The 27,519-nt window shown below is 34.9% G+C and overlaps 1 protein-coding gene across 4 annotated transcripts in view; it reads right to left on the bottom strand.

Moving 5' to 3' along the window:
- Positions 1–165: 165 nt before the first annotated feature.
- Positions 166–27,519, bottom strand: part of LOC121295065 (ethanolamine kinase 1-like) — a 61,909-nt gene continuing 34,555 nt past the window's right edge. For 2 of the 4 annotated variants that reach the window (XM_041219365.1, XM_041219368.1), the window contains 3 exons: positions 25,380–25,540; positions 10,463–10,536; positions 166–1,970 (listed from right to left, as the gene is read on the bottom strand). In XM_041219365.1, the coding sequence (XP_041075299.1) occupies positions 1,901–1,970; positions 10,463–10,536; positions 25,380–25,540 (305 nt within the window). In that variant the 3' untranslated portion in view covers positions 166–1,900. Of the gene's footprint in view, positions 1,971–9,421; positions 9,601–10,462; positions 10,537–25,379; positions 25,541–27,519 lie in introns of those variants that run through there. The other 2 variants (XM_041219366.1, XM_041219367.1) reach the window with 2 other exon arrangements.

Genomic DNA, 27,519 nt, shown 5'->3' with positions numbered 1-27,519 from the left:
AAGTTAGTCTGTCTAGAGTTTGTACCACCCCTGCATATTAGATGAGAGTAGCTTTTCATTTTATTCATTAAGAGACCATAATACTATTGAGGGTATTAGACAAGTTACGTCATCTGAACACCAAAAAAAAAACCAGAGAAACATGATAATTTTGAGGATATTTATGCAGCCAAGCCAGTAATGATTAAAAAAAAAGAAATACAAGATTACAAAATTTACAACAATTTTGGAAGTTGTGCAGCAGGTATTTATTTGAAACACATTATTTGACAGCTAAACATCTGGATTCAACATATGAAAACAAATTTATACAAAAAGTGCAGCTGTGTACAGCATTTTTTGTGTGTGTATTATATATATATATATATATATATATATTATATATATATATATATATATATATATATATATATATATATATAAAATTTGTATTATACTTCAAAGTGAACACTGTTCACAAAGCTACCTGACATATTTTATTATTTTTTTGTTAAATTGTCTTCTAGTGTCAGAATACAGTACAGTTGTTTGAAAGGATTGCTGCTTCACTTCATGTGCAGTAACTCTAAAACAGGAGGTTGAACTATGATTAACTATAATAGGCACCCCAATAATTCTGCCTGTCTGCCTCCACACATCACAGGCTATTTTGATACTGCATGCTGAAAAGTATCCTGAAAAAAACAATGTAGTTAACATTATCCCCAAAAAAACAAAAAAAAAAAACTTGGAAGAAATCAAGTAACGGATTTACCTTCTGTTCATAAAAAACTTAATTGGGGGTTATTGTAAAATTAATACAAAGCTAAACTCAATACATTTTCCGATTGGCTTTAATTCTGTGCTCATATGAAAACAACCCTCTTAACTTTTTATGATAGCTCTTTATTATTGCGGCTTTGAGCTGCCAGGCCAAAATAAGGAAACAATTACAGGATGTTGGCTTTAAAAAAAACGGTTGAATTTGCCAGATAAGTTTATCTTTTTTTTTTTCTAAATTGTGGCTAAAAACATTCTAAACATTTAGCCAAGCCATTAAGCAGAAACGTATGTCAAATTTTGCATTCAGGTTATTACAACTGATTTCCATTAAAAAAATACAAAATTATTTATTTATTTCTGTATTTATTTATTTATTTATTTTACTTTATAACACTATTGGGAATAGATATAAGAAGACTTATTATTAAGAAATGTATTTTTCTTATTAGGTTGAACAATTGAACATTCCCTCTCTTACCACCCAGTTTTGTAGCAAACACAGTGATTGTGATGCACTTCAATTTTATTACAGGTAAATATTATATCTGGTAATGCATGGTTAAAGACATTTCACCTGTAAAGCAAAAACAACGCCTTCTTACAGGACAATGTGTCATGTAGTGCTTCACTTCCTTGGTCATTTTACCGGGTGATTTGACAGTACGCATTCCATGTCTTCTTTTCAATCATTAAAAAACCAGCTACTTCCCTTAATGACAGACATAAACTGCAGCCAGTGAAAGACTGACTAAAGAAAGGAAAAATGAGGTGAAGTGAAACAGTGGCAGTCTACCTAAACAGAGAGCTTTCCTTAACCTAGATGGGTACAAAATATCATTTGTTATAATGTTACTTTCTAAGTAGAACTTATGAAACCTACACAGAGAATGGAATGCAAAATGGGTAAGATCTATGTAATCATTTCATTTGCTATACCGTCTTTTTAAAACCAGTGTTGCATAGTAGTCTATTAACCCAACATATTTTCTGTTTCACTAAAAATATACATTTCAAAGGCTTTGTAAAATGTGTAACATAGAATACTTTTTTCTTTCATCAGCAGCAACTAAATCAGTTTCGTTGTTGTTCAAATCCATTTTCCAGTCAGACATTAGGAACACATTCATTGTGGATATCTTTATGGGAATTGCATTGCTAGGATTTCATTTTTCTTCTTAAAGTAGAAGTTGAAACGCGACACTGCATACCTAAGAAAAAAAGAGAGACATTTTGCATGTTAGTATTACCATGCTTTTAAAACCCTCATATGCAGGCTTTGTTTCCTTCTTAGTACTCAAATTGACCAAAGACGTCCCAAGAGGTAGGTTTCCCTAAGTATATACGTGTGAATCCTTATTGTATACCAATCAGACATGAAATACCAATCAGACATGAAATCCAAAATGGCAGGCAGATTGATTGAACTTAACTCCACTTTTGGAGCTGCACAAAATGCTTATCTGAGTGTAACACCAGAGCACAATGGACCTCATCTCAAACTGAGCCCTAATATTTTGTATTCAGGTACTGTAGGCTATATCACAATGGCATCTGAATGGAATTACTTAGCGTACATTATAAAATGGGTTGGGAGATATCTGTGTCCTAATTGGCTGATCAGCACTTCTGTTTTGACATGGTATATATAAATACCTCACACACACACACAGAGCAGGGGTCATGCTGATCCATGTAAATGATTCTTACATAAGTCGGATGTCTGTCACAGTCTTTAGGCTCCAAGAATCTAAAACTAAGAGTGATCCACTGTAGGATAAATATCACTTCCATAACTAAAACAGCGTATGTAATCTGTTTGTGGTTGGTCTAAAATAATTGGTAGTAATATTAAAAAAAAAAATGTCAATATGGTAAACCTTCTAAGAACTTAATTAATTAAGAGTTGGACATTTTAGACCTTAATGATTTTTCTTTATTTTTTACACTGGTTTAAAACTACATTGGGCTCAAGCGTTGAGATTACATGATGCCTATGTCATCATGCTACTGTTTTATCGATTGGATCCTCATGCTCCATCACACCAGTGAATAATGTATTTGCTTTATCCTTACTAAACGGCCTGATTTTTAAACCATTTGTAATAACACAATCAGACAAGAGACACTATCTTCACCTCAAGCTTGAACCACAGAATTAATGAACAGAATTGTTGTTTTCTTCTTGTTATGTTTCACCTCTTGAGTAGGGCACGTCTGGTCATTTACAATGTTGAACTAATCAGTTATGCTATTGCTGGTGATGCTTAACCTTTCTCCCTAGTCTGCAGGCTTCATTTATGACAAACCACACCAGCGAGCCAACAAGCACATGGAATTTGTCTTCGGTAAATTCTTATTAAACATTTTAAACACATCTAGACATTTCTTTGGTTTAAGTACACTAATGAAGGCACTTGAGGAAATATTTGTCTTTTGGACTTGCAAGTTTTATCTTAATTCAGATATTAAAAATGAATGCTTCATTCACCTTCATTTTTCTTATGAATGCAATACACAAGTGTGCACTGCTTCGTGAAATAGCAAGAAAATAATACCAGAAAAAAATAGCAGGATAAAACAGGTGCTTGTTACGTAATAGAGCAAATATGATATTTGTGAAACACATTTGGATATTACTGTATACTCACTGAATAATAACATTAAGTGCACCTCCTCGTTTAAAGGAACTGTTCTTTGATTTCTAATTGTCCGTCTTATCTGAAGTTACATCTGATTTACTTACATTACTTTGATAATTTAAATGTTATGCCTGCTGAAAACCTCCTGGGAAAGTTTGATTTAGTAAAGATTATTTTTATCCTTCTCAAAACATCTAAATATACATGTATGCTCTTCTTTTCCTGTATGTACTCAGGGTATAGCAATGGAATTCTGAGGTGGTGGGTTGTAACACCAAATACGATTAATGAACATGGTAGCAGCTACATTGAAATTAAATAAAAAATAAATAAAATAATTCAATAAGAAAATGCTTTCTACCAAATACATGTCTTGTCATGTTGGGTTTATTGGCATTTATTAAAAACATGGCTTAATTTGATCCATTAATATAGTTATATCTTTTATCCACCTGTAATATGAAGGAATATGTATTCAGTGTTGCAGCCATTGAGCCATGGACTCCTAACGTTCTTGAACTGTCACCACAGACAGAAATTAAAATTTAGAGGAGGTTTTTAAACTCAGCCAGCCATGTCTTTGAATATTTTGTGCTGCTGAACTGTGACTATGACTGATTTTAGAAGTGTCTCTTTAACAGAGATATGGCATGTTATGATAGCACTGCATTTCAGAATAAAAACTTTTTTCTTTTAATCACCATTATTAAAAAGTTGTTTTAATAATACTACATGAAAGCAATTACTTTGGGATACAAAAAAAGGAAGCGATTACGTTAAACGTTAATAACACACACCATTACAATCCAGCTTTTATTTAAAAAAAAAAAAAAAAAACATTCACCACTGTAACACTGAAAAAGGAAGTGAAAGATTAAGGTACGATTAGGTAAAATGTCAGTAATGAAAGAAAAGATAAAACTTTGCATGAGTAGAAAGATTAAACAAAAAATCAGAAAAGCCTACAGCAAACAGATGGTTATACAACAAATATTTAAAAACATCGGCATGTGTACTTTCTAAATATATATATATATATATATATTATATATATATATATATATATGTACGGGCAAACCTCAAAACTGGGCAATTCATGAATTGCCCATTCAAAAATGTCTAGAAAGAACACACCAAAATTGACGTTCTGTAGTTGTAAGTGCATGTGAGTCATGTTTCAGTACAACTCAGTACAATTATATTGTGGTTATTGTGCGTTATTAATACGCAGGTGTCAATCGGGTTTCTCATGTTAATTTTTGTCCCAATGTTATACTTGCATTTAAAGTTGTGGTCGGAACAAAAATTTACATGAGAAACCCCATTGACACTTGCGTAGTACCATCGTCAAGAACAGAGGGAAGGCCTGTCTGGCACCCAGATGAATACATTTCTGATAATTTTGATATTCAACCAGCACAGTTGGCTTTATTTAGGGTGATTTCAACATTTTGGAACAAGCTGCAAGTGTGTTTCTTACTTATGCCTTTTATTAAATATTTAATGCATTTTTCACACACACACACACACACACACACACACATTTATATATAAAGAGCTTGTGCAAGAGCTACTATCTTTAAGCTTCTCTCTGAGCTTGTATATTTATTTTTTAATAAAGATGCTGTAGGAACTACTTCAACTGCTATTATCTCAAACAATTCTTGATTTCTGGATGCTAACACTTTGAGCTATATAGCCTTCATACTTGGTACAACGCTGCGATTCTCTTGATCAAGTAAAACGTCTTCAAAACATGTCCCATCGATTACAAAAGGCTTATAACCTACAACAAAGATCATCATAATAGGAACTAGTTTTTTCCACACCTAAAATATATTTACTCTTTAGCAGTTTGTTAGAGTTTGTGATAGAAATAATGTAAATAATGAATGTGAAGAGTAATAATGAATGCACAGAGTGACCACACTGCAATCCATAATAACTACAGTGCAATGTGCAAGTATGTTAAAAGTGGTGTGGGCACCTTTTCAATAGGAACTGGGCTACAGCCAATGACTCTATCACAGCCGACCTTGACTGGTATTGATCCAATGGCTGAGAGGTCAAGAGGCTTCTGATCTCATTGTCAGTTCACTGAACCTTCTTAAACTTATTTAGCTTTTGCCAGGACCTGTCTTCTGTTTAGGAACTCCAGAGGCATATATCTGGGACACTTTACATTTTCATTTTATGGTGTATGTAGATTAATTGATTGCATTGTTTTACAGTTTGTTTTTTTCAAGAAATATAGCTATCCGTGTATGCATGACATTGTTGTGAAGTGAGATGTCCTTTTTAATTACTCAATCACAATCTTATTCTACTTGATTTAAATGGAAAATATTGATGTTTTAAATGCACAAGTAGCCAAGAGGGGAAGCTACACTGATCCTCTAGAAAGTGAGAATGGTTTGAATACAACGTGCACATTTGAGGAAAATCCTATTTTTCACCTCCCAATAGGGGTAGATTCAATCTGTCAGTGTCTGCTTCAATTCTCAGTTCTACAGCGACATTCAGTCGAAATAAATGTCTGACACATTGCATGCATGTTTTAAAAGAAATAAATGTATTACATTATAACTTATTGAAGTTTTTTGGGATGTTTGTTTACGCAGTGGCATGTCTGGGATTAATCCATTTAGAGTAGTATCGCCATTTCAATTTTCGGTCAGTCATCAATAGGCAAAAAAAATAGGCACTGATGAGTGAAAATGTTAGATCACTTTCTGCTTTAATTAGACATCTTAAACAACTTTTAAAAAGTCTCATGCATTTTCCCATGTGTGACTTTGCATTTTTTTTCTCTTACTATCTTTTAATTATTTGGATGTGTGGCCTATTAAAAACCATCAATTAAATTAGACAATTACTAATTTGTCTATTGACAATTTTTTCCAAGAATTTCAGTAACACTGTTTTGATTTCATATGCACAACAAATCAAAACTACAGAAGCAACAGGGTGTTCTAATAAATTTGCATGCTACTATATATCTGGGAAATTAATTGAATGACACCAATACAAACCAGTGCACTATGTTCTGGTTGAATCCACCCGCAGGTTCTAGCTGAAATGTTTTGTTTTAGAAAATGGTTTTGAAATGATGTGCATGTCTGATTGGGATGTAATATACTGTATAGCTGAGCAAATACTGTATCTGCACCGTCCACATTTAAGTTTTTTTTTTATATCCCATTAGCTGTCTTCTCTTCAGGAGCCTGATTTTAATCTAAAACTAATTAAGTGACTTGGTAGAGAAAAGTGTTTTGTATACAATAGTTCTAAATGAACTTGTAAAGTGCTTAAGATTTAAACTATATTGCATATTTAAAGTTCTTTAACAACATAAATAAATAAGCTTTAATTAAACTAAAATGATTATTTAATTGTATGTATGTATTTATTTAGTGTTTTAATAAGTACTACTATTATTAAAAGGCAAAAATGTTGCAGTTATTCAATGCAGTTTAAATTCACTAGAACCAAAAACATTTACTGAAATTCATGTATTAAAAGATGTCGTTAATCTTTTAAAGTCAAGACAATAAAGACTGTTTGATCATCAGTTGTGGTGTTCCATTGATCACATCAGACTGGTCTAACTGTTTCCAGGCATTAATGTAAAAACATTAATGATCCGAATTAGAGCCATAATCCAATATAGATGATGAATGTGTAATAAAATAAATAATTTATTTGTCATGTTTTAAGGTTCAGTCACTCATTCAATTGGCTCTGTCATAATTCAATCCTTTTTAATAGAATTATATGTGTGCACAGTGTTCCAACGTCAAAAGTAGCTGTGCTTTCCTTATGAGAGACATTGAAGATCACCAATACAATTCATGAGATAGGAAAATAGCTATGTGTTGATACTACAGTATGTTGCTCTATAAAGTATTGATCTATTATATATGAGCAATTATTAATTGTTTGTTGGGTGTGTTGATGTAACAAAACATTAAAACAAACCTGTTGGCATATACTGAATGGAAGATGGTGTTATTCAGAATAAATGTACTGATGAACTAAAGGTTTTCATCAGGGAAAATACAAGGGGTACTGCTACTGGTTAAAGAAACATATTGGTGACAAAGTTGATGGTCTTTTTCACACCAAAATATGATGTAGTACAACATTGTGACCCTACAGCATTACAAGCCATATGTCAGATTAGAGTACTGTATGTTTTATTTTTTTAATATATTCTTTTTCTTTACTTGTAAAAACATGTGATTTTAATTGTGATTTTATTTACACAGCTGTGTAAAAGAGAATCTGTAAAATAAATAACTATAATATATATATATATATATATATGATATATCTTATATATATATATATATATATATTCTACTGTGAAAGGCTTTCATATGGCCTTGCCATGTAGTTGTTTAGCTCATGGTAGTAGTACTGTATGTACAGTGAGATGGATACAGATACCACGGCGGCTTTTGGAGCAGACAGAGGCAGCCACTTGTTGCAGCTTTATTTTGCAACCAAGTTGGATACGATTAGAACATGCTGACTGGTTACATTGTTTATGCAAAAACATAGCATAAATTCGTAAGATATGTATAAAAGTGGCAATAACAATAAAATCAAAAGCACAGTAAGTCACCACACATCCCAAAACACGCCCAGACCAGTCCTGAGTGGGTGCATCTGTTTGAAGGGCGGGACGACCAACTCCTCTTAACTTGATTGATGGTGTGAGACACATGTACGTCAGAAAATAACTACAATCTTGCAATTGAAGTGAATATATTTTATGGCTGATGGGATTACAGTTGTATTTTAGTAACGTACTGTATGTCACTGTCTGTTTTTCTTTCTTAAATTAATTTATTATTATTATTATTATTATTATTATTATTATTATTATGATGATGAAAATTCCCTGCATATATACATACACTTTAAATGTGACTTCTGTAAATGCTTCTACTAGTAAAGTCCAGAATCTTGGGCAAACACAGGGTATAAATGCAATGCTAGATGGGTGTGTTACATTAAAAGAATGCATTTTGAAACTTGATTTCCATTATGTGCTAGAGCACAGTTGACAAAAAGGCTGCATTTTAACAATGCTCGTTTGTTTCTTTTAAATTGAGAATAACCGTATGCTGGATTGTATGACCTCATTGACCATATTTCAAGTTCCTAATTGAGCTGTGGTTCTGGTAATCTTTTACTCAACTTATTCCAAACCTTCAAACAGTAAAAAAATTGCAAAGCAGTTAAAGAGCCAGTATCACTTTATATCAGAACTGTTACCAGGGCTCATGAAAACTACAAATGCAATGCTATTCAGTTTAGAACTGTTCCGTTAATAAATCGTTAAAATAACATCTACTTTAATATAAGGGAAACAATTAAGTTATTTTCCTAGACAAATGTACAAAATTATTTTAATATAACTTCTAAACAGCTTTCAATGTCAGATAATGTTTTCTGGGGGACTGACGGCAAGATTTCAGATTACAAATGAAGCTTATGTTACTATAATGTCATATTCTAATTGGCATGTGCATTATGCAAATTAATCCAGTGCTAGTTACTAAGCATTTTAATTCAGTAGTTGATTATTACTGTAGAGTTTTTGGGCTCCAAAAAAGTACACATACTTTTATGCTGCCAGGGGGAAAAAAAAAAAAAAATAGTAGTGCATACAGGGCTCTAGGCAAAACAGTGCTTTGTATATGTAAAGTAACTGAACATTTAATTGAATAAGGATGAGCATTAGTTTTGAAAAGACCAGTCATAGCTGATAGTTTGTGCACACTGTGCATTACATTTCTAATATTTATCTTGTGTGTTGAACATCCCACCTTTTTAAAGGTTTTTAATTATAGGCAAACAAAATAAGCAGGCATAATTCTCAAACATGAATACAGCTGACATGTGCGTATTCCCCACATTTTAATTCAGAAATATTTAAAATGGCTTTAGATATCTGATAGCCTTCCCATGTAATTCTGTTAAAATAATGGGCTTGTCACACAAGTCTGGAAATGTAAATTAATGATTGCCTTGCCAAATAGATTATATTATACTTTTTGTATTTTATTTTTTAATAATCAAATCAAATGTCTACTATAGGAAAAAAAAAAGTTTTCCATTCTTCTCTGCGATCCCTCTATTGTCACTCGCATTTGGCTTTCATTATGTGCTTGCCTAGGCGCCTCTAGTCCTGTAACAGAGCCAGCAGTAATTTGGTTTATATAGATCATATGGCAGGGAAACAGGGCTTGAAAGACAGAACTCCAACAACCATATTTGATGAATTGCCTATGCTTTGAGCCTGGCTTTATTCTTTCCTGTTGTGGAACAGACACCCTACAGCACACGCGCCGGGTTGGGGATGAGCAACAGTGAGGGCCAATTAAACTACAATATACACACTGTTTTCACACATCTCGGATTGCATTTCCTATCAGGGAAAAGGGTTCTGTAAACGATCCAGATGTGTGCAGGAAACCACACAGAGTGAAGGTTGCCTTTGTCATGAACAATTACTGTAACCGCTAAGTCTGGAAACTGCTAGTGGTGGAGTGCAGTTTCATTAGCCTGTTAGCACAGAAAAAGAGAGGAAGAGTAATGGCTGGGGCGGAACCCAGACACGGTTTTACATAAGACAACATACAACAAAAGCTGTCTGAAATGGTTTTGATGGAGTGCTGTGGTGATAAAAGTTGCCTAGAGCTTTAGGTATACCTTAACTGGCTAACAAAATCAGCACAATAACCATTTCTTGACATTTTTCTTTAGATTGATTTCCTCTTTCTGTTAGTTTATATGCCAGTTTTCATTATTTTGTGACCAAAATGTCATCAAGTTGTTTAATGCCCCTTAATATTGTTGTATCATTTACATTCTTGAGTGGAGTGGAATGAATTCCATCTGTGGGTTTTGGAAACACACAAAACAAAACTTGACAGGATTTAGATGTGCTACTTCATTTGCATTAGTGTGTACAGTATCAGTAACAATGAGCCAAAGTGAGGCTTGATTTAAGTTCTTGTTAACCTATCCAGGAGCAACAGATGACTTACCTCAGGAAATCAAAGTCAATCGTGGAGTATCTGGCCTGAAGAAGAGCCCAGAGGCCCCAGGAAAAGTGTGAAACCTTTACAAAGAAAGAGAAGTCATTAAGGTAGGAGGAGTGGGTTTAGAACAGATTTGGAGAGTAAAAAAAAAAAAAACAATGAAAAGAAAACACACACCAAGTACTGTAAAATCCCAAGTGATATTATAACTCACCAGACCTATTCAATTATTAAGGTGTGTGTTTATATGAACATTATTTTTCCAATGTATATTCAACATTTTTGAGCCAATAAATTTAATTGTAAGCTGTTATATAGAATTGGCTTTTCCTTTTATTTGAGGCATGTAATGAGACCAAGATCCGTTTGTTGACACCCTGTGTCAATTACCAAGAGAACAGATACAATAAACACACTACACAGTCTTTATTTCCCTGTGACAGTTTGAGAAAATTCTACATAAACTGCATCCCGGCATTGCTTCATTGCCTCTTTAAGGTAATGCTTATTTACTCTGCTGCGTTGTTAAAAGTAGAGCAATTAAAAACCTTAAAAGTAAATATGCATATGCCTTGATGAGCAGATTAATAATCACGTGCAGGAGAACAGAAAACAGAAACAGCATTTTGGAATTTCTCTTCCGTATTACCTCAATGCCAGACTCTGCATCCTGTACTGCAGGGGTACTGAAGACTCACTTCCAAGTAATCCAGACAACACTGTAATAACTACACGCTGTCGGCAGCTGAAGGGTTTTTTTTTTCACTAGACACCCTGTAGTGTTTACAACAAAACACATTACTGTTACTGTATACTATGTTGCACGTATTACATTCATATACTTTTCAACATAATCATGTGTTTTGATATTTGTATTCACACGTCCCAGTCCAAACAGTTTGGGAGTGAAACTGAACACATTATCACAAATTATTCTCAACTCATAGAGACAAAGAAATCACCCTCTGACCGTTTATTGTCTCCTGCAAGGTGATACAGCAAACAACCTTGATTATGTCAAAAAACTGCAATACTTCCAACACCTTGAATGATTCAAAAGAAGGCAAAAAAAGCATAAAACATTTCTTTGTAAGCTTGTATTGTGACATGAGGAGAGCACATACTTTGAATACTTTTTTTATGTTTATAGAATTTGAAAAATGACGCTCCATTGATGCTTGGTTGGTGGATACTGTAGAATTGCAACAAGCCCTAAAAGAAACATCAAATTAATGTTGGTCTTGCAGCTCTACAGTACCTTATTTTGCGCAACAGAAATTCTCTACTAGCACACAATTAATTAACACTGACTGTGTGATTATTTTTGTTACTTTAACTTTCGCATCAGTGGAAATGTGGAACTATACAATATTTAAACATATTAAAAATGATATTTATGATTACTTTTGCATTTTGCCATCAGTTATGTGGCACCTGTTTTGACCCTTTAAGCTTCTTGGACCTCTGAAGCTGTCAGATGCCACAGTGGACTTGCTTTTAATGTGCTCCAGTCTGCAAATCTGGTTTTTCTTTATCCTATTTCATGCTGGTGTTCGGACTTCCAGCAGAACTGCAATGCATCAGTGCCAAAAAAAAAAAAATAGAATTTAAAACTCTTTAGAAACTAAGCCAAAGCTGTGGGTGTTCGTTTTAATTCTAAATAATCATGAATGGCAGTATGATTTGAATTAAGTTACAGTGTACTTTGGCGCAAATTGGATATGAAACACCAAGTTAGCTAATATGAAAAAAAATGTATCCCAAGATCTACACAAAAAAAAAAAGCATTAAAAGACAGGACATTGCAAATCAGAACATTAAAAAAGGATGGATGATCAAATCTTTAAAGAAATATCTATTTTAATTGTAAACTTTGTTAAACCTTGGGCACTGTTTAAAATTAATAATATGTTGAGATGCTACTGATATCATACATGTGTTCCACCGCTTTCCTGAAGCTAAAACCAAAACAATCAGCTGATGGAGACTGGACTGATTCACCCCTTTCCTTCATTTCTCTCTGCGATAAAGTTGAGCATTTGTTTGCATGTGGCAGAAGGGTTAAAAATACAGCCATGTTGAGTTAAAGTTCAGCATGCTCAAATCACTTTGATAAATAGGGAGAATAATCCTTTAAGTAACTTCAATATTTCTTCATCCAAAAACATAATGACCACCAACTACCTAATAATAAAGAGAACACAGACGTATTGGATATATTTAGATATTACTCCAAAAAGAAATGGATACATACAAAATATGAGACTTGTAACTGTATTATTTGTTTTCAATATCTACTTTTAGAGATCTTGCACAAATAACTGGGACACGACTTGGCCTCAACCTGCAGTAGCTGAGTCCTTTGGCTGCCTGAACAACGCTGGAGCAGGTAAGATGTTTTTATTACTATGGAAGCAACAGGATGCAGGGATGCTCCATACTATTCTGCCTTAGTAACAGACTGTATGCATTTAATAGCATTTGTATCACTGGACCTTGATTTATATTGAACATTCAACTGTAGAATATTATAATGCTGCCTAGCACTTGGCATCTGTGTCTAAACCTGCACTATTTGTCATAAAATATATATATATATATATATATATATATATATATATATATATATATATATATATATATATATATATATATATTAAAATATGACTAGATCCAGTATATTTTATAATTAATAAAGACTAGATGGTCATATAAAATATTAATTATTTTACTTTGTTCCCCTTTTTATGAGCTCTGATTTAGAACCATAATTGGACTTTTGGAAGCAGACTTGTAACTTTTCTGCTGCTTCAATGGATTTCACAAGCAAACCTGTACAGTCTTTTACTACAGATGTATTGTGTATCTTGACAAAAATAAAATGTGCCTGCTCTATCATCTCAATTGTACACTTTTACAGTGTTGCATATGTGTCAGGTCTTTCACAGTGGGATTGAAATTCTACCCAATAGGAGTTTATACATTTTGAGGCTTACACATTGACAAACAATCAATACATAGGTATTTACTGTAGGTAGTTAAACAGTTGTATACCAGTTACAAATATAGAAATTGGGTAACATACCGACACATATTTTGATGTGCATCCTTATCAGTTTATGTGACATTATAACACATACATAAAATATACATTACACGCGATAAATATTTGTTTAAATGTATGCCTACATTTTTATAACTAATATACTGTATATCTGTGAGGCTTGAACAATTATACCCTAAATGCAGTTTCCTTGATGGAAATTCCACAAAAACAATGCATTTTATTGCCATAATAGCAATTCATAAAAACAATTACTACTTAATGGAAATATTTTATAGTGAACTTCCTAAAGGTAAATACTTTACCTTTCTAGGATAATTGTTCGTCTACATTGGAGGATAGAGTACACTATATAATTGACTAGATTGGGTTAACTAACAAGTTTTATACAGGGCATACATATTTCTTCTAAATATAGTTTTTAATGAGGCTTAGTGCAACCTTTAGAAAATTCAAATAACACCCTTATACCTGAGTCGAAACCGAAATTGTAATTCAAATATTGTCAGCATGGGACCTGTATAAACAAATTATTGCTATTTGGTTTCTGCTTATCTGTTTAATTGAATTACTCTTAACACAGCTGAACCTCCCCAAATAATGAAATCAATTTCATAACTACATTAGGTCATCAGAACAGGCCTCAGAATAGACCTGAACAATAGCTCATCTCTGACTCCCACCTTTCCATTGTAAAACACTGCACTAATGTGCATTTTTATCATTTTTACATGATTCCCATTACTTTAAAGTCATATTCTAAATAACTTTGTCTGGATCGTAAAATCAAACAGTGACTCCTAAATCTACCATCACGAATAGTATGTGCGGGGGCATGCACTTGTAACAGTGAATCTGTGAAATATAAAACTATTCTCGGTTAAAGTTTGAGACACAATTTGGAACTAATTTTCAACATTTTATTTAGCCTGATCCATGCTGTGCTACAGTAAGGGTTTTGTTCAATCACAAACCCTGCACTGTAAGCCTTGAGCTGGCAAGAAAAGGCTAAATACACTCGACCAAATAAAATACATGCATTTCTAATTAAGATAACTTCTTTACCAGTCTGCAGTGGGTATAGCTATAACATGCACTACCATTATAATCCCTGTGTTTTCGTTAACTGTAAGACCTGTGTCTACTCCTTTCATCTGCAACAGCTTAACAAACAGACCACTTGGTGGATCTTAGTTCAGATATCAGCTGGATACTTCATAACGTTGGTGTAATTTCTGCAGCTTTGAAACCATAAGCAGCACCAACCAACTATTTAATGCTGATACATTTCTTGAGATAAACCAATAACAATTCTGCATCATTTTCAAGATGCAGTCTGTTGAACTTGCAAGTAGGCTCTGACACAGTAAAGCAATGTACTGTAAGTAAGAGGTCCCTTCACTTATCTGGTCTTTAACCAAAAACAATCTGTATTATTTTTTTGCAATAGTCACCAAAGAGTGTTCCTGGGTTTTGGCTGCAGCTGGGTTCTTTCAAGAGAAAACACTTTATCATAATTTGTAATTTAAAGACACTGCCACAACACTCTAAAATCTCTTGAACAATTCAATTAATTGTGTTTTCTGGAATGTGACCTTTTCATTTCGTAGAATAAATACCTCTGTATGTCTCTGTAAAAAATTAATTTCTAATTTGTGTCTCTGGTTTCTGATGATTGTGTTCGTGAGTTTAATACACAGTGATGCCTACTGGAGAAATGTGAGCAAAGCCACAATTTCTAAGCAACCCAAATATGCAGCCAAAAATCTGAATTTCTGAAGCAGATATGATATGATATTTACAAAGTCATCCCAAAAACACCATAGAAAGCCAAGCCTTCAGTTTTATGGCAATGCCTGAAAGAAATGGTTTCTTACATATTATTTTTACAGTACAGTATATATATATATATATATATATATAATATATATATATATATATATATATATATATATATATATATATGTAGTTCCATCAATTTTGTATGTCATGAATACAAGTGCTACAGTTAATTATAAACTTGTTTAACAATTCAATTACCAGTTTTAAACCATTCCAATACTGCATTGGTCTGTACTGTATGTTAAAAACTAGTAAGAAAGTTGTCAAACTGTGACACTACACACATGCTTCCTATGCGTTGAATAATACGGTTTGGATATTTGCTTGTGCTTGATGACAAAAACAAAACATCCCCTGGGGACATAATCAAAGAGGAATGCCATATATACATTTTGCCTGAAGAGTTTCCGTAACACAAAAAATATGAAAAACTTTGATCAGTGAGAAAGTTAAATAACATTAATTGCATGCTATGTGCAGACAAAAATTACAACGTTATGGTTATGTCTTCACTGAATACTAGATACAATTCATGGAAACTTTAGCAGAATTGGACGGAATCTGTCAATTAAGCCCTCTCACAGGGAGTGGTTAGCTTTGAGTGGCATCCCTAACAACAGCATACAGGCAATAGGATTTGCATTCGAGGATTGCTGAAGAGACTAGACTTCAGTCAGTAGGAGGTGGCTCAAGGAAGAAATGGGGAAATTAATGTATATTAGGATAGGAGGGAGCTTGTAACTGGGTACTTGTGAACTATTCAATTGCAACTGTGACAGAGCCAGAAGCTGGAGAGTCCTGGGGCCGCGTACAGCACTTCAGAAACCTCCAATAACTATATTTGCTGCTCCTTGTGTTTAAGATAAACTAACCTCCAGTGTTGTTCTTGGAATCGCTGTCTGCAAATTCATTATAGTGTTTATACAATCCGCAAATAGTATACTAAGTTAATGCTTCTTGAAGAGGAAGTCTACAATAATTTCATTATTTTATTAATAAAATTGTGAAAACATTTCTAATCTAAGGCAGCACCTGTATTAAAAAAAAAAGGGAACGTTTAGGGAAAACACACAAAAAAGGCATTGTCATGCTGTTCAGTGCATCTGTGCCAGCCTGCAGCTTCAGTACATTCCGTGGTGTCATATAATACCATGTCAGCTTCCTGTTAAAAATGCCAGCCCAGAAAGAATGAGCTGTCTTAGAGAGGGGGGTTACTTTACTGCTTAACCTGAACAGTACTCTGTTTGAAATGCTGAATATTATTCAGTACTTAACAAAAAAAACAGAAGGCAATGAACTAAAAAACTAATAAACTAATCTGAAAAACATTTTTGTTGAAGAATTGTGCATGACACAGCGTCACTGAAATTTGAATCCCTCAACAACCCTGAGCAGTTTTCACCCATAGAACAAATATTATGTGTTACCTACCAATGTTTCACATGTCCCAAGTTTCATCATCTGGACTTGAATTAAGAACTTATTAATGACCGGAGTGCACTTACAATCATCTGTTGATAATGACAAACTTCAGTTTTTGACACAGTTTAGTCCACTTTCTACATTCATATGCTTATTCAGACTCTAGTCTTGTGCTGCACACTGTGGCCGGGAACCAGCCAAGATTGACCTTAAATTGAATCTGACATACAAGTTTTATTAACGTTTTCTGTCGTGGGTCTGTGGGTTTAAATTCCAATTTGCAGGTCTGATCCACACAATGCAGGCCACTTGGGTGGTCTCAAAAGCAGTAGAAATTGATTGACAATTAAATTCTTAAATATTGTAATCTCAACAAATAAAAGTAGCATCTCCACAGATCTGCCCTTTTTTAAAATAACTTCAAATAATACACATTACGAAAGTAGTTTGTAACCATGTTTACTGGAGCACTGGCCACGTTTGAAAGAGGTGAAACTTGGAAAAACTGAATTTGTTTAATGTTGTGTAAACTTCCTGAGAGGTGCCACAGTCTGTTTATGTACGCCCATGTTCACAAATTTTTTTTTTTTCATTTCAAGTTGTTGCAGTATAAACAGGATAATACATCATTGTTAAAAGTAGACCAGTGTTGTCCCGCTTCTGGTTGCCAACAAGACCCTCCCATGGTTTTACAGGCAGTTGTAAACTGTGTTAATCATTTACTACAAATGGGTACTAAAGAAATTTTGTTTCTTCTTTTAAATGCATACCTCGTAGCAGCTTCAAATCAGAAACAGGATGATTATCATCAATTGCCCCGGTGTTGAATTCCCTTTTCTAAACTAAAACTAAAATACCAAACAGTAACAAAGCTTTTAAAAGAGGGACCTAGTTTAACATTTCCACCTCAACATTTCTAGTCCAGGTTTTCTTAAAGTGCCAGTACAGTATATGGTGTGCTGGTTTAGGATGAGGTTGTGAAAGTTGTATGTTACAAATACACCTCACTAGAGTGGTCATTTTGATGCTTGCTTTTACAGCCCTGGAAGATGTACTGTCAATTGCTGTCTTTGAGAAAATAGCTTTTATTCAAATTCTGTCCCTTATCAATGTGTAATTTTTTGTGGAAGGGTATATCAATTTTCCGTGCTGTTTAAAAGAGCAGATCTGGGTTATCTCAAAAATAACTTAAAGCCAATTTGCAAAATAAAAAAAAAACAATACAACACATTTCCTCTTGTATGTCATGTTGCAACTGTAGGGGAGACCACAGAGTCTTGGAATCTATTACATTTTGCAAGTTGCAGAGGCTTAACTTTGTTTAAGGTATTGCTGAGGTGGGCAGATAAAGATGAATACATTTTAATTAGCAGGTTAAGTAGGCTAACATGCATTTCCTGAGAAGCGCTGGATTGCTGTTCTCAGATGACATTCAAATTGTACTGGGTTGAATTTTAGCTGTCTCGCAGACAGCTACACTTTAGATAGGAGAGTGATAGCCAGGGGAGGAGTGCAAATATCTTTTTCTTTTGTCTTTCTTTCCCAGGAGAAAGGGCTGTGGAGTGTTAGACACTGTAGTCTGACATGGCAAGGTAAACGATTATTCTAGAATAACATTACAGGTGTGATAGCCACAGTTTGACTAAGATGAAGTCAGTGTATCACAACTACCACAACATTATATATTCACATACTGTGCAGCAGATTTTAGAACCCCCAACAGTGTGTGAACTGGTGACACATACAACACCTTAGATCAACCAGCTCTTACTGTACCATCAAGCGTTGTGTTGGTTTTTGCATGGGACCATCTACATTTTTATGTTGAGCTTGGATTAATCCCTGTTGTGAAAAGCCTTTTGCAACAGTCTCACACTGTAAATTATTACCTATGAACTTATGTTGGATTTTCCTTAAGAGTTTGTTTGGAGTGAGGATGTTGGTATTTGAAAAGTAAAAGAAGCACTCCCTCTATCTTTATAAACTGTTTGCTGGAAGTACAGTATTTACCTTCACAATCTGCTATAAGTCAAATTGAAACTGAAGAAAAAACTAAGCTGACCCCCAGAAAAATCCCTGAATCCATTTAACACCAGAGTTCATTGTTGCCCTGTCAGCACTTTAAATTCTGCTGGAAAAGTCATAAAACAACATAAACCTGCACCTGTTGTTTATTAAGAGGGTTTCCAAGTCCCTGATCGAGGCCGGGCAAGGGGAGCGATTTATATTGAGAATAGAAGCTCTGAAAGACGCATTCTCTTACAGTGCAAGTGTGCCAGGCTCTAAGCAAATCTTACAATAACAAATCAATTATGAAGGAGAAAAACAGACTGTTTCAGTACAATCCCATTCATGCATTTTGACTAGACACTAAAGTTGGATGGAGCGATACCTAATTTTTCACTATCGATACATCGTTCTCCAAAAAAGCAGATGCATCGATTCATGTCGACGTTATGAAGGGATAAACAAAAACAATAAAAAAATAAAACCCACAGTAATACACGTGGAGCTGTGGACTACTGTGCAACATTGCAAGTAATGCTTTAAAAACTAGTATACATAGTAAATTGATTAAGGGGGTCAAAGCAAAATAAAAATTAAAAATGTAAACGATTGTTTAAATCCATAACAAGTTAGGGGTAGTTCAAATGAATAAGGGGTAGTTCAAATGAACAAATGCAGATTTTTGAAGTTACGTAGGGTGCAATCTCCAGCGGTCGTGTTTACGCAGACGTAAAAGACGACATTTCCCATTTCCATCACTATCCAATAATTATGTAATAATAATAATTATGCAACTTGTCCACTGCTCCCTGCATCCTGTTTTAAGAAAAAAAAAAGCAACGGAGGTCTCAGTATCCCATATGCGCGTTGACCTGCTAAATTTAAACAGGTGAGCTCAATCGCATGCAGATTCAGCAAACAGGTGAGCTCAATCGCATGCAGATTCAGCGAGTCAGACCTGAGGGGACAGAGAAGCTCGGCGCTTCATGCAAAAAAGAATTGCCGATTCCAAATGTAATAAAAAAAATAAAAGCTTCCCTTTGTTAAAACCCTCTACACAGAAACGATGCACATGCTTTACTGTCGATAGTTGTTAAACGATACGATAGGTCGATGCATCGCCTCAGCCTTACTAGAGACATATTGCTGGTTATGTTGACAAACAGGAATCTGTATACCGCTTAAATATTCTTCCGAAAGGTACAACCGTGTGAATTGAATTTCTAGAATGTGCATTGTGGTGTGAAATTGTGAAAGTGTTGTTTTAAGGATTTGTAACGAAATGCATTGTTTCAGGGGATGCTTGACAGGATTGCATGACAATAACTACTTTTTAGTTCCATGGGGAAGTTTTCAGATGAATAACATCTGATTGAAGATGACCTCCCCCACCCCCCCCCATTATATTGCTTTCTTCTTTACCACTTTTGTAAAATAATTAGTGAGGAATGGACCTCTAACATTTACTGTGGTGTAAATTTGAAAATTTGACTCTGCTTGGCACTATACCAACACCCTGCCTGTGCGTAAATCTGACATTAATGAGCTCTAAGAGATTACATGGTTTAGAAGAAAAGCACTCCGCGTGACAAAATCAAATAATAGATCTCTAGGCTATAATTAAGAGAATTGGGATTCAACAATGAAGTCATAATAATGTAATTTAGATGTAACTAACACAGCCAAAGAGTCACATTAAGAGGTGCGATCACATCTTTCAGCAAAGCTCAAATAAAGCTTTATTACTGCTGAGCTGATTCTGGTTAGCAGCAACCTGTTGTCGCCAATGAATAGCCTGACAGCCTCTTGTTCTCCGCTGACAGCATGGCACAGTGCCACCTGTGCCAGAGGGTCTGTTGAACACTGCGCAGACTTCACCTTTCCTAATTGCACACCTGAGATTTATTAGTCAATGTAATACAATTACAGTCATTGTGTCACAGCTCATTTTGGTAACAAAATAAATAAAACCTAACACAGTGTGGCATTGATAACTACATATTCATTAGGAACAACTAGAGGTGTCAACTGCATTCAAAGAAAAATTTTAAAAAATGACAGTGTTACAGTTTTCTTGGGATTGAAACACGACTCAGACAATCCAGGTTGTGTGATCACACTTTTAAAATGACTACGCATCTAAGCCTTTTCGTACTTGCTGATGTGCTGTAACATTTTGATTTGATTTGTCCACTCGACCAGGTGAAACTGTGTAAACAGGTGTTTATGGCTTGCTTTTCTTTATACAACCTAGCCATTTATATATACCCAAATGCATTTACATATACATTAGGTTTGGCTGTATATATAATACACAGCATTAATAGAAATGACCACCTTTCCTCAAAGAAGTTTTTTCTTAGTAATATTATTTCCATTGAAATACTCTAATGCAAATCCCTTACATCACAATCAGCACAATTCACTATCATTGGCACCAACCAGTACTCGAGTTGTAAAAGGTTAACTAGGGGAACTCCTGAAATCTATTCACAGATGCACGTTCTCACAATCAGGCATTTGACAGTCACAGTTTCAGTTCAAGACCAGTCAATTTTTTGTGCTGTCCACAAACTTTATTTTTGGTTTGTTTCTTAAGAGTCAAACATAGTTAAAAGTAATCTTCACGCTCTGACCAGAAATATTTTTGAAGGGCAGCAGAAGTTTCTCTCTATCTAAAAGAAAACTAAGAACTGAAATAGAAGTCCCATCACAATATTTTCCAAATTGACTCGTAGCTGTGCTCAGCCATCTTAGTGTTTCGCATTCTGGCTTTCAAATACGTAGCTAAACAATAATTTTTAGTCAACCAACTTTGTATAATAATGTGGGGAGAATTTTTTAAGTGGAGGGCCAACACATTTTATAAAAAGCAAGGCTAACAGGCTTTCCAATTCCATAGAAGCGCGCTTTCCACTGTGGATAATATCCATCTGGCTGAATTCCCTTTCAGTTGACACCACAAGTGTACTTATTGCTTTTAGGAGGGGCTTAAGTTTGTCTGCAATTACAGATGCATTATTATCCATTTGTTGTACGTTTGCAATATATTCCCTCATACCTCTGCATGCTTGAGGAGCATTTACCTGAAAAAATTACCAAGCTGGTGAATTTGTTCTATCACCATATCTGGTGTCACATCTTTGAGGCCAATTTGCTGGTTGCAAGATTTAAATGTTCTCTATAAACATCTCATAGTCAGCTGTACTTCTGTCAGACTGGGTCAACATGGAAGGACCCCATCCATTTTTCAAGACTATTGGATAAACTTTTAAAAAACAGAGATACATCAATTGCCTTATCATGTCTTAGATTGTCAAACAGGGGAACTCCTTTGAACACCAAAGACTTGGCAGCATTTTGGGATTCCTTTGTGTGTAGTCCTGGGTTACTAATCATGGATGTGAAGACATATATCTGACGGGAGAGTGAGAATGTGCTCTAGGCATTGTCATTTCTTTCTCTTGCAAGTCTAAGGAGAATTCTGACAATTCTTCAAGGGCATTGTACATTAATCCTAAATTGTGAACAAAACTTGCACTTGAGATCCTGTTTGCCAGCCCAGTATACATGCTTCTCTCAGAACTATTTCGACGTGGATCTTTTGAGGCTTCTGCGAAATGTTTGTATCGTGCACTGTATTGTGCCCAAACTGCCTTTACTGTCCTAAAACTGAAACAACCCACCTGGTACTGAGGACTATGTCTACATTCAGGCACTGTATTGATAAAGCTTTGCCGTATAATGCTAACGTTTGTTTTTTTGCAGAAGAAAGGTAGAGGGAGTATAGCATTCCTGTCACTTCATCAACAGTGTCAGCGACACTTAATATCAAACAATGATTCATGCAATGCCAAACTAAAACTTCTGGATAATCTTTCACAAGCCTGGCAGCTACTCCTGATTTACTACCCAGCATTATGGGTGCTCCATCCGAGGCAAAACAGATCAGGTGCTCTTGTAGAATTTGTTCTGTGAAACCATGATGGGAAAGAGTTGAAAGCAATACTTTATATACTGTTTCTGGATGAGTGGCAGCAAGTTCCACGATAGCAAGGAATAATGTTACAGGTTCACCTGAATCACAGTGGCAAGCCCTAATGTAGATCATTAAAACAGACTTTTTACTGACTGTAGTAGACTCATCAGTCAGGACTGCCAATTTGGATTCACTCTTTATAACACTTTCTGCACGTTTTTCCCTCATTTCACTTTCAATAGGATGAGAAATAGTTGCACATGACTTACTATAAACCTTGAGTCTCTTCTGCCACTTCATAAATGATTAATACAAGTATTAGTGATTACAATGGCAAAAAAAATAAAAAATTAAGGGGAGCTGAACAATCATTTGATGTGAAATATGTTATCTGATCATTTCTTTTTCAATGAAATTAGAACATTCTATGGGCTTTTAATACTCAAAACTAGTATTAACCTTTAAACAAAGTAGAAAAGTAATCAAACCGAATTTATGGTAAATGGTTTGAGTATAGAGCCCAATGTCACCAGGCCATGGTGGGGAACACGCACACCGCACAGCTGCATTTTGACAAGAGCATACACACAAAATGTAAATTATACCAAGAACAAAAACTTAAAACCACTGTGTTTTTTTAAATCTGTCGTTGAATTGGAACTGCTGATAAATGACTTTTTTCTACTTGGGGCCATTTTCAAGGTCTACATCGCTTATAAAATCGACATATTGTCCGATACCACGCGATGTGGTGTGTTTGCTTAACAGACGTCAACATGATACACGCCGCCATCAATTTCTGTGCATAAAAATAAGGCAAAGCTTATTATTGCAACTGATTTTAATGTATGTATTTATTTGTTTTATTATTATTATTATTATTATTATTATTATTATTATTATTATTCAATCTACACAAACCAGATGTCCACCCTACAAAACTGGAATACGGAAATTAATTCCCTCAACTGAGTACTTAAAATGCCACATTAAAAAAAAAAATTCTTATTGAATTACAGATTTAAGAACTTGCAACTATGGTTTTCCTCATGTCGTTCAATTACGTATGGTTAATTACTGACAAACTGTTTAAAAAAAATATTTATTAAATGTCTATAAATACAAATTGTTTTGAAAGGCAGTATATTTAAAGCATTGTTGGAAGCAGCTTTGTTATTGGCATTTAACTGCTTTAATAATTCAGAACTGTGGGTACACTGATTATACAATTATCTTTTTTTCCCTATTGTCTTTATTTAATTATTTTACAAATGATAAAGAATTACAGTATGAATCCAATACCTTTTTTTTCAGTTTCAGATTGTACACTGTGCGTCTGGCACTCCACGTTTGTCCGCCAGTTCGCCAAACGATTACAGACGGGCACCTCTAAAATACGTCACGCGGGAGGGCAAAAAAAGTTGACAACATGGTTGCATCGCATCATGCTGCTTTTAGAGACTATGACTAATGGCCAGGGAGATCAGTTGGCTCAGAGCGTTATTCTAAAATGTGATAATCTTAATGCATCTGGACAAAAACTAGGTCTGTCCTCCTCACCTCCTATGTATGTAACAAGGGGAACGTTTTTTTTTTCTTGTTAACAAGGGGAATGGTGTTCCCCTCCGTTCCCCCTCAATTTGAGCACTGGCACCAACATTTTTGAGTCATAACAGAGTGATGAGTTCATATTTAGATGTGTTGTGTCTACAAAACTTTGAAAAATGTAGATGAAGTTCTGAAAAGGTGGATGTCATAATAGGAAGGCAACAAATATAAAACAACAAAGAACCAGATTATTCAAAACCCTCAGTATGAGATAACTTTCTGCCACATTTAACCTTTTTAAAGAGTGTTTTTTTTTTTTACATCTATAATGTATGGAATTCATTATATAGTTCTGCAATGAAATTATCACACTGCTGCAGGAACATCTACACCCTGTCATATATCATCCAATTCATTTCTACCTAATTTGATCCCAATATCTGCTTACATGATAAGCCAGATGTTCACTTAGACTAGCATCTAAAGTTTTGTTTTAAGAGTTTGCAGTTTGTAGAATTGTTACCCAGTGCTAATTCTCTGTTTGGGTTTAATCTTAGTCATTAATATGTATGATAGTTTCAAGATTTTCTTTTTTTTTTTTCTTTACTGTCAGTGCTCACAAAATTATCTATAGCCATCACATTTTGACAGGTCTCTGTGGACGCGGGGATAACGCTGTAATTAATTAATCCCCCCCCCCCCCCCCCCCGCCCCCCCTCTTTCGGAACAAATGTATTACTAGAGTAGGATGTAAGTATTAAATTTGATTGTGTCTTATATACAAGTGGTAGTTTATAGCCTGGCTCGTAAAATAGTTTACAATAAGTACAGGTATGTATGTATTTCTACATTTACATTCAAGATCCCTAACTGTCTTGCACACCCATAAGGTCATTCTAAGATAGACTCTAAAAGATATTGGACCGAAGTTATCAACGACTAACACCAAAGCATTGGGTGGTTTGGGACACTGTTTGAATAATTGCTGGTCACATTTAAATGTGTATCTAGTTTCAGTTCATTTTGGATACTTGAAATCTTTTATCATCTTTTTAACTCACCAAAGCATATTTGCATACTTGCACATATAGTTTATTCACTTCTAGGTCAGTCACGGTAGGTTCCATGCTATTGCATTGCTTGTAGGTCTCTAAGTAGGTAGCCAGCCAGTCTCTCTGCAGCTCTTGACTTGGGTAAAGGTTGTAGTTTACATCATTCACACCTAAGAGCATAGATACAGTATATGTAAATGAGATTGCATTTGTACTGCTATTATTTCTTAATTCATACATTTGGTGCTATAGCTAAATTCTTACAGATACAGATGCAGATGGTAAGTTTTAAAGCTTATTTTTATATTCAGCTTCTGATAATCTCTACAATATTTTTTTAGAGCATTTGTGTTATGTCAATTAACACAATATCAATATATGGTAAAGAACAGTAAGTGATAATAAGTACTTTACATTTTCCAATGCTGCAATGTGAGTGATGTGATGTGATATTTCTTTTGGATTGATATCCGATAGACTACCATATTTGTGACAGAAACGCTGAGGTAAAATGGCAAGAGAAATAGGATAGGATGAAATTCTAAACCGAAATATTTGCAATAATGGTGAAACACTTTGTCAATCACATCCATACCTTGTTAACAATGGTGAAGATGTCATATATTGGATGCCAAAAACTAAAAAGTCCTCTATCAGTTTTCATACAGGGCCAAATCTAATACTTTTCTGATCGGCTCCATATGCCCAAGAAATGGCCATATCAAAGGGCGCTTAAACATGTGTCTTGTGACATGCCCTTGATCCGATAACCTAACCTGAACTAATTAGAAAAGTGTTTAAAGGTTAAAAAAAAATAACGTTCGCTATGGGAAACGAAATGTCATAGTCAGATTAAGACATATGTCATATGTCCCAGGCACACGGCCTTTCAACCTGTCATCACATCAGAGGACTTGCAAGAGCACTGGGTTAGAAGCTAATGCTCCATAAGACCTTCTAGTGTAAAATATATATAACACTGACAGGGATAAAATACAAATAAAAAACTACAGAATACTTATATGTATTATAAAAACAAACTTGAACCTATATTTTATTTGTTAAAAAATAAAACCAGGGTTCCTGAGTGGCGCATCCTGTAAAGGCACTCCACATGGAGTGCAGGATGCGCCCTAAAGCCTGGACATCGCCGGTTCGAGTCCAGGCTATTCCATTGCCGACTGTGGACGTGAGTTCCCAGGGGGTAGCTCACAACTGGCCGAGCACAACCCGGGGGGAGAGTGGTTTAGGTCGGCCAGGGTGTCCTCGGCTCACTGTGCACCAGCGACCCCTGTAGTCTGGCCAGGTGTCTGCGGGCTTGCCTATAAGCTTCACAGAGCTGCATTGTCTCCAATGCTGCACCTCTGAGGTGGCTGCATGGAGAGTCTGCAGTGCGAAAAGAAGTGGTCAGCTGACAGCACACGCTTCGGAGGACAGCGTGTGTTCATCTTCATCGCTCCTGAGTCAGTGCAGGGGTGGTAGCGGTGAGCCGAGCTTAAATAATAACTGGACATTCTATATTTGGAGAAAATAATGAAAAATAATTGGTGAATACTAAATTAAAAAAATTAAATAAAAACAAATACAAAAAAAACCAAAAACATTTTCTCCAGTTAGCTACCACATCCGCATATTTAAGGTTATACAGCCCTACAGAGCTTTTCAGTTCTGCTACTGTATATTGAAAATAGGGTCTATGGGGAAGGCACATCTGAGAACAAATCAGTTTGTTTTTTTTTTTTCCTATTAACAGAAACTGTTTGACAATGTGTGAAGACTATAAATCACACATTACATGTCACTCACATGCAAAATTCGATCTTTTGATTTGTACAATGCATATTATGTAAACAAAAGTTGTTACTAAAATCTGCTCCCACATTACGTAGACTGGAGCAGGGTATAGTATCCAAAGTGGTGGGCTCATACTTCTAGTGGTTGCAGTGCTTCAGTAAAATATGTACTGAATATCTAGTGTACAAGACGGTATAAGAGAAGTGCTATGGTAGAATATGTTTGAAACATACAAAATATACGATGACATAAATCATTTTAATTTAGAAAACTAAGCACCTCCCCAACCCTCCACGCTCCAGCTCGTGTTATCCAGAGCTAAACCTTTGATTTCTTTATTCGCCATATCGATAGC

This window comes from Polyodon spathula, chromosome 19 (genome assembly GCF_017654505.1).
Source record: "Polyodon spathula isolate WHYD16114869_AA chromosome 19, ASM1765450v1, whole genome shotgun sequence".
NCBI lineage: Eukaryota > Metazoa > Chordata > Actinopteri > Acipenseriformes > Polyodontidae > Polyodon > Polyodon spathula.
Note: the sequence above shows the minus strand (reverse complement) of the source record. Positions and strands in the feature narration are given on the sequence as shown.